At 38.4% G+C, this 9,272-nt stretch overlaps 1 protein-coding gene across 1 annotated transcript; it reads right to left on the bottom strand.

Moving 5' to 3' along the window:
* Positions 1–805: 805 nt before the first annotated feature.
* Positions 806–1,231, bottom strand: LOC114404509. Its single transcript, XM_028367420.1, has one exon. The coding sequence runs from the start codon at positions 1,229–1,231 to the stop codon at positions 806–808; it is 426 nt and encodes a 141-aa protein (XP_028223221.1).
* Between the last annotated feature and the right edge of the window lie 8,041 nt (positions 1,232–9,272).

Here is a 9,272-nt window from a genome sequence, read left to right as displayed (position 1 = left end):
TTTTTTTTTAAATCAAGCGCTTAGCCTAGCTCTTCGCGCTAAGCATAGCTAACAATTCAAGTTCCAGAGGCATACCTGGGCTTAGAGTAGCAAAGAGCGCTTAGCGATGATAGTAGCTCTGATTGGTCCTGCAAAATGTGCTTATCCTACGAAGTTAGGCTTAGCGTGCAACCAGGCTTCAACTTATAGAGAGTGATTCAGGCTTAGCGCCACTACATGTGCTAAGCGCACTTCCAATGATTTCAAAATAGAACAATGTTGGCTCTTAGCGCATCCTTTCCCCGCTAAGCCTAGCTTGAAAGCTCAACTTACAGAATGAATCTGGGGCTTAGCACAGGATGGCGCGCTTAGTGCAGCTATAAAAAATTTTCATAGAGTGGAAGTGGCGCTTAGTGCATCATCCACGCTAAGCCCATTGCTTAAGGTGCAACTTACAGTGAAGATGTTGGGCTTAGCACAGTGATGTGCACTTAGCTGAACCATTCAGCAATCAATTAGGGGGTCTTTTGCACTTAGTGCGAGCAAGCTTGGCTTAGCGCGTGAAGAGATGGCGCTTAGCGCAAAGTTTGCACTTAGTGGATAAGCAATCTTGAAAATTTTCTAAGTCATTTTCTGCTTATCTCTTCACACATAATTTAAAAACCCTTTTTGTTCATTACTAAACAAGATGAAATAAATCACAATCACAAACAAGATGTCCTAACTACATGCAAGAAATAAAAATGAAGATAGAGAAGGGAAAGAAAAGCTGGGTTGCCTCCCAGTAATCGCTTCTTTAACATCACTAGCTTGATGCATCATCCTATTATCCTGGATCCAAGCATAGAACAATGTTCAATCTTTTTATTGCTCCACCATGGTATTGTTTCAACTTTTGTCCGTTCACCACCCATGTCCTGTCAGGATCTTTAGATTGAGGATCACAAAGCTCCACTGCTCCATATGGTCGGACTTTCTTGATGGTAAATGGTCCAGACCATTTAGATTTAAGCTTCCCTGGGAACAATTTATGTCTTGAGTTGAACAGTAACACTTGCTGCCCTGGTTTGAAGTCTTTCTTGAGTAACTTTTTGTCATGATGCTTTTTAACTTTTTCTTTATACAACTTTGAGGATTCGTAAGCATTTAATCTCATTTCTTCCAATTCCAAGAGTTGTAGCCTCCTTTGTTCTCTGGATGCGGTTTCATCAAAGTTCAAAAATTTCAATGCCCAATATGCTTTATATTCCATTTCCACTGGTAGATTACAAGACTTGCCATACACCATTTGAAATGGAGATAAGCCTATCGGAGTCTTGAATACTGTTCTTTATGCCCATAAAGCATCATCTAATTTAATAGACCAATCTTTTCTAGTGGAAGCGACAGTCTTCTCCAAAATCTTTTTCAATTCCCTGTTTGACACTTCTGCTTGCCCATTTGTTTGGGGATGATAAGGTGATGTTACTTTGTGTGTCACATTATATTGTTTCAAAACCTTCTGTAATTGATTATTGCAGAAGTGTGTACGTCCATCGCTAATCAGAATTCTAGGCACCCAAAATCTTGAGAAAATGTTCTTCTTCATAAACTTCACCATAGTCTTGACATCATTATGGGGGGTAGCCATTGCTTTAACCCATTTGGAGACATAGTCAACAACCACTAGAATATATTCATTACCACAGGATGAAGGGAAGGGACCTACAAAATCAATCCCCCAGAAATCAAACACCTCAACCTCCAAAATGTTTTGTAAGGGCATTTCATTTCTTCTAGATATACCACCTGTCCTTTGACATTGATCACAGTGCAGCACATGGTGATGAGCATCTTTAAAAAGTGTGGGCCAAAAGAATCCAGATTGCAAAACCTTAGTCGCTGTCTTATTTCCTCCATAATGGCCACCACATGGAGAGTTGTGGCAATGCCATAAAACACTCTTGGCCTCTTCTTGTGTCACACATCTTCTTAGGAGATTATCAACTCCTATTTTAAACAGATGTTGATCATCTCAGATATAAAATCGAGCATCATGTAGAAATTTCTTTCTCTGCTGCCAATTTAAATCCTTTGGGATGATTCCTGCAGCTTTAAAGTTGGCCATATCAGCAAACCAGGGTCTTTCACTTATTAAAAGTAATGATTCATCAGGGAATTGATCTCTCACTTCAGCTTCTTTTGCTATAACTTCCTCATTCACCAATCTTGATAGATGACCAGCTACAACATTCTCTGATCCCTTTTTATCACGAATCACCAAATCAAATTCTTGCAACAACAAAATCCATCTTATTAATCTTGGTTTGGAATCAGCCTTGTTGAGCAAGTATTTAATAGCTGCATGATCAGTGTAGATGATAACTCTTGAGCCTACCAAATAAAATCTGAACTTTTCAAGTGTGATCACTCCCCACTGCAGTTACTTTTTGTGCATTTATGTCTCAAGGAAATTTTCAATGGGGAGTTTTCTCACTGGAAAGCGTATCGGGTCGTCAAGTATTTAAAATTAAAACGGATGAATCCGAGTATCGAACACAGGGAACTAATGTTAACCTTAATTAAGTTCAGAATCAAAGCATTGTTGAGAGAACATGTATAAGTGATAAATTCAAATAGAATTTAAACTAAACTTGTATGCTAAAAACTATCAAATGCAAGGTAAATTAAATGACAACAGTAGGTAGATATGTTGGGTATTTCTAATAAACAAGCTGATGCATAGAAATATATTTCTCTAATCAATCGTGTTCTTGTGTTCTATGTTGTAGCCTGTGGCGTCCCTAAATTAATGACTGGTTTAATAGTAATAATTTAAATAACAAAAACCATGGTAATTTTTTTTTTCTTCTTTTTCTTTTTCATTTCTTTCTCTTTTCACCATAACTAGGTTTAGAAGGAAAATCCTCACTATAAAGTCCTGAATGGCCAGTTCACAACTCTATTCGGAGTCATTTCTTTCTTACCGTTCATAATTCTCTAAATTATTTTGTTGTTTCAAAAGGAAGAATATACCAGCCATTACTTTAGGTCGTCACGTGAAAATAAAAGGATAAAATACAGTCGATAAACTCTTTTACAAATAAATTTGCTAATGCTTTCTTTTCAAATAACAAGATCGATTATAAATGCATTCATCGTTTTAAAGCTGTCCAAAATATGGGAGTTTTTACAAAATATATAGTGTCATCCAGAGCAAAGGTGTCCATAGTGGTGGCTTCAGCCACATGTATACAATTATCAAATTCCTATACATCAGGTCTACCCATACAAAACAAAAGAGTAAACCTAACAGTCAGTCCTAGATACGCCCACCCTCAAAAATATACAAAACTAATCCAAGGAGTTGTCCACTCCACAGTGCGCTGAAGCGTCTGTGCAGGTTCATCTGGATGCACCAAAGAAGTAGCCGTGAATCGAATGGTGCCCCGAAATCGGCACCTCGTGTTGCCTTCGAGGGTCTCCCAAGCTCCCTCTAGGCACTCCATCTCTACTCGATCACGGATTAGCTGCGCCGCCATCACGATCTACAAGAAAGAAGAGAAAGGGGTAGACTCTTTCACAAGAATCTAACTGCGCTACACACAATTTGTCTCATAACCAATACATGCAAGAAAAAGGGGTATTTAAGACTTTCCATCTCTGGTAATCGATTACACAGCCTTGGTAATCGATTACCAGAGGCTAAACTTGAATTATACAGCCTCAGGACATGAAATATGCAATAATACACTGTGTAATCGATTACACATGCCTGGTAATCGATTACCAGTGACCCATTCCTCTGTGTAATCGATTACACAGGCTGGTAATCGATTACCAGAGGCTCCCTAAGTTTCCTGACTTCGTTTTCAAGCCTGGTAATCGATTACACCCCTTGGTAATCGATTACCAGAGACCATCTTAGCCTCCTGTCTTCAATTTTAAGCCTTGTAATCGATTACCCACCCTTGGTAATCGATTACCAGAGGCCACAAACCACATATTACACAAAATTCACAGCTGGCCAGCCACCACAAGCCTCCTTGCTTTGTGGTCTTTGTTCCTTTTATCTGTTGACTGCCAGGAGCTCGCCTGCTTAGGTACATCACAGGTTCTCACTGACCGACTATGCCCGGGTTGGGTCGGGATTGGTCAAGCTTGGTTTTGGGCAATAGCACCCCACCTGACGTCCCCAAGGTCTCCTGACCCCCGCGACATATCTCCAGGTACCACTCTGTGGTCAACAATAAAAGCAGGAAGTTTCACCCTTCAACACTTCCTCATCGCAAGCTTGTAGGATTATGGGGTACCCATCACATGTGGTACTAGGTGGCGGTCGGGCGATGGTGCACAACAAGTTTTCCACATCCACAATGCGCGCATAAACCCACCATCCCCTGTTGCCCACCTCCAACTGAGCTCACGTACTCCCACGTAGCCCATATCCTCGTTTCTCTCAATACCGGGCCCCCATCAATCCTCCCAAGCTTCCACAACATCCAAGCAAAACAACATACAAACAGCACAAGCTATCACAGCCAAGCAAAACAGAGCAAGGCAGAGAACTCTGCTCAACACACCAACTAAAATCACAGCTTTTCTCACTTAAAGACCCCAGTAACAATTCCTTCGATCCAATTCACTAACCGTTGGATCGACTCCAAAATTTTACTGGAAGTCTATAGTGCACAAGCAAACATCCAGAACTCACTCTGCACTGCTCTTTCCACACACAGTAAATACATAGCATTTTTCTGCACTTGTGCAAAATCATGCTGCACAATTTCACAGCAAAAATCTGCACAAAGTGCAGATTTCGAAAATCACACTTCCTCTCATCCAATCTTGCCCAAATCACTTCCTACAAGTCCCAAATCATGCATCAATCATGTCTAACCCAAAACCAAGCTTCAAAACACAGCAACACAGAATCTAGGTGTCCAACACCCCTCCATTCAATGGGTTTTCTAGGTTTGAGAAGTGAAATTGAGAATGAGGTAAATTTGAAGCAAACTCTCACCTCACACCAGTCCATAACATCCATCTAAACTTGCTCAAACTGGATTTACACCTAAAATTCCACCGAATCAAAATTTGACTCTTCAACACCCAATTTTGCCCTAGAAATGGCTCTTGGTTCACTTTGGTCATTTGTTTTTCTCCCTAGCACAGTCCAAGCTTTCTCATAAGTCCAAAATGACATTTCAAGCTAGTATTAACTCACTTTAACCTCCATTTACCACAGAATTCAGACTTAACCTTCCAACTCTCAAAGCCTCACTCTTTTTCCACTCATAACATCACATTCTCACTTTCCAACCCTAGGTTAACTCTACATTTCATCTCTAACAGTTTTCCATGAGCAGTTTTTCAGCATACAACATCACAAACATCATCACAAAACCCTAAAACAGAATGGGTATGTTTAACTCATCCAAACATGGCAATTTCAACAAGCTTTCAACAAGTTCCTTCACAAATAATCATCACACAGCAGAAAACTAACAAAACCACCCATCATATCTCCCAAAACCCCATACCCACGAAATTTAAGAGAGAAAGAAGTCCACCCAAACCTGAAATTTCGAAGTCCCACTCGTAGCCACGCACTTCACGACCCCGAAAATGCTCTCCTTTCGCGATTTGGAGCAGAAATGAGTACCAAAGGTTGGAGCTTTGTTGGGGTTTCAATGGAGAATGAGGGAGGAGAAAATGGCAACGTGAGGGAGAGAGAGAGCTGTCTGAAAAAGTGTGGGGGCTGAGTGAAGAGAGAGAAAAGCTTTGTGGTTTTTAAATAAAAAGGGTTTTTCTCTTTTTCTATTATTTTATTCAAGCAATGCCACATGTCTCCATTTGAGTGGAGCAAGAAGGGCCCACTTTCTCTTTTTGACTGTGACCCATACTCAGTCACAAAAGTGAGAAAAATCTGACCTTTGAAACGCTAAAATCCTGCCTCGGTTTGCGTGCCGTTTCTCTGATTCCAGTTTCTCGCGTTTCTCTGCGTCCACCGGGGCCAGTTTTCGAAAGCAAGCAATATATATATCAAAACGCTCAGAATAAAACCCCGAGCGTGGTTCAGAGGTTGGTTTCGTTAAATTTTAAGTCGCACGCAAAACGATGATTTTTAATTAATTAATCAGGAATTAACCCATAACCTCCCAGTTATGGATTTCTCTCCCTTAATTAGTCCAACCCGCATATCTTGCCCCCACTATTCCTATTTCTACCAAGAACATATCTATACATATACACTGAATAATACTTATATATATATATATATATATATATATATATATATATATATATATATATATATATATATATATATATATATATAATCATTCAAAATACATCGTTTCCAAAAATTCCGGGTAGAAATTTCCAGGATGTTACATAGCCTAAATTACTAAACCCTCGATCCCTCGTCAGGCCGAATATCCAAGCTTCGTCCACAGATCCCTCATTTAAGACTACACCCGATTTTGACAACCCTCTTAGGTTTAGACTAACTTAAACCGAGTTTCATCTGCAGATCCTTCATGTAAGATGTAACGACCCGCCTCGTTGCTACGATATCCACACTCTAATATACGATAATTTCAATTTTTATAAAAAGAACTCCCTTAATTTTTTTCTTATGAAAATAGAAGTGATCTTGTCTCGACATACATTCATCTAACAACACGCCATTACTTAAGTGAATATACATAATTATATAGAAACAATAATTTAGTACACGTCATACACATAAAGGAAATTAAATCCGTTCATAGATATAATTAAAATCCAAGTTTTACATCCTTAACTCAACAAAATAAAACTTGAAAACCAACTACGGAGGAGTCGATTACAAAACACAACTCTCTCCCAAAATAATGCCAACGTCATCACGTCGGCTTGGCGGCTCCTCACCAGAATCATACTCCCTGCACCTTGCTGCTGTCATTCTGCTCCCACGAACAATGTTCGTGATCATCACATGTATCAACCACACAATACAAAATTGCAAGGGTGAGTTCATTATAAAAAGAACTAATACCAATTCCAAATAACCATAATTAGCAAGGAACATAGGCAAACATGATGAGCATACACAACATTCATTATTCAATACTCATATCCAACAAGTATTCATCATCCACATCCAACAATTACTCATCATCCATCCATGGACCCAATCAAGACTGCACAGAATGATGCATGCACCTGACTCAACACTCAGATGCAATGTGGTACATACCAACAACAACTAAACCTCAGGAAATAGCCTAAGTGATGAGAATCCTAAAACTGGCCAAATACAGGCTAAAGGCCCAAGTGGAGAAGGGCGAAGGCCCAAGTGGAGAAGGATAAAGCCCCCGAGTGGAGAAGGATGAAGGCCCAAGTGGAGAAGGATGAAGGCCCAGAGGCAAAGACACTATCAAGACTATTAATTGTTACTGAAGGCCCAGATTAATTTGAAGGCCCAAAGTAAATATGTTTTTTAGTTATAATTTTTATTTATTGTAAATTTGGTCCAAACTGTTTAGAAGGCCCATGTCTATTTTTATCTTTTTGTTCAGATACACTATAAGTATTGGTTTTTGTTTTCAATAAAAACTTTTGGGCATTTGATAAAATTTGGTGAGAGCTTTTCTCTGGGTTCCTTGTTGAACCAATCTCAGACTTATCAAGGTAATCCTTGTGGCGTCTACCCTGACTTATCTTCCTTCACTGGAAGTGGCGTCATCCAAATCTCCGTAGCTTGTATCAAACGTTCCGCCCCGTAAGGTTCACATCATCTGGCATCAGAGCTTCATCTCTTGATACAGGTTCTGTCCTATTCTATTTTTTTTCTTTGTAATTTGTCCAGGTTCGTGTTTTGTCCTTGTTCTGTTATTTGTTTTCTTGTTTGCGTCTTGTTGTGTTCTTGGTTGTGTCTTTGTTTTGTTCTTGTTCTTGTTTTTTGTTTCTTTCAAACTTTGTGTAAAAAAAAATCTGTTTGAACTCTGTTTCAAGTATAAAAAAAAAGTTGCAGAAATTTTGAAAAAAAAAAGAGAAGAAAAGAAGAAAAAAAAAAGAAAGAAAGTGGGTGTTTGATCTTTGAACACGAAACTGAGGCAGTTCGAGGCATTTTTTTTTGGGCAAGTCTATTATTCAAATCTTTTTTTATTCTATCTGTTATCTTATCTATTATCTTATTTGTTATCTTCCTTGTTTATTCTATTTGTTAACCAAATCTGATCTGTTATCCAAATCAAATCAAATCAAATTTGTTATCCAAATCAAATCAAATCAAATCTACTATTCAAATCAAATCTAATTTGTTATCCAAATCAAATCCAATCTGCTATCCAAATCAAGTATAATCTGTTATCCAAATCAAATCCAATCTGCTATCCAAATCAAGTCTCATCTGTTATCCAAATCAAATCTAAATCCAAATCAAGTCTAATCTGTTAACCAAAATCAAATCTGATTTGTTATCCAAATTAAATCTGCTACACAGTCTGTGATAATTAATCTGTCTTTCTTGTTATATACCTTGTGTGTCTAATTTGATTCATCCAGGAACTTAAGAGGGAGTGAGTGGTAAAAGGAAAGAGTGAAAGCACCACACAAAAGCCTATATTGAGAGCATCAAACACGAGTGAACTACCATTAAAGAGAGAAACACGTGAGTAGAGTGTGTGATGTGCCATCATTTTCTTCTATTTCCTAAACCCTTTTTGCACCATTTTAATTATTGATTGGTCTTAATTGTCAATTAATTAGGCAGTTTTATTATTTGGGCTCATTTAGCTAATTTGATGTTTTTAATCTAATTTCAGGAATTAATGAAACATTGGGCTTAATCCGGATTTTGGTTGTGGACTTGAAGAGGGCAAATAAAGAAGCGCTTACCTTAGTTAATTTCTAATTAGGAAATTTCGCAATTTTATTTTATGTTGTTCAGTGTTTATTTCGTTTTGGGCCAGAGTATTGTAATAGGGCCCAGTGACTTTGAGTGACTCTTTTTAAATAGCTGCCTTGGGATTCGTGCAGGGCATTCTATTCTGTTATGCTATTCATTATTCAGAGCTTGGTTTTAGGGTTTTCGTTTTTCTGTTTTGACGTTTCTGAGTTCGGAAGGCAATTTTACGTTTTCTGCTTCTAATTACAATTTCGTTCTTGTTTCTTCTTCTACTCTCATTTACGTTTCTGTTCCATTTTACATTTCTGTTTGTTTACGTTTCTGTTCATTTACGTTTCCGTTCATTTACGTTTCTGCTTCATGTTTCAATTGCGTTCTCTGTTTGAATCCATGGAAGGCTAGATTTTCTGGTGTTGTT

Source organism: Glycine soja, unplaced genomic scaffold (assembly GCF_004193775.1).
Source record: "Glycine soja cultivar W05 unplaced genomic scaffold, ASM419377v2 tig00104391_1_pilon_151405_162474, whole genome shotgun sequence".
Lineage (NCBI taxonomy): Eukaryota > Viridiplantae > Streptophyta > Magnoliopsida > Fabales > Fabaceae > Glycine > Glycine soja.
Note: the sequence above shows the minus strand (reverse complement) of the source record. Positions and strands in the feature narration are given on the sequence as shown.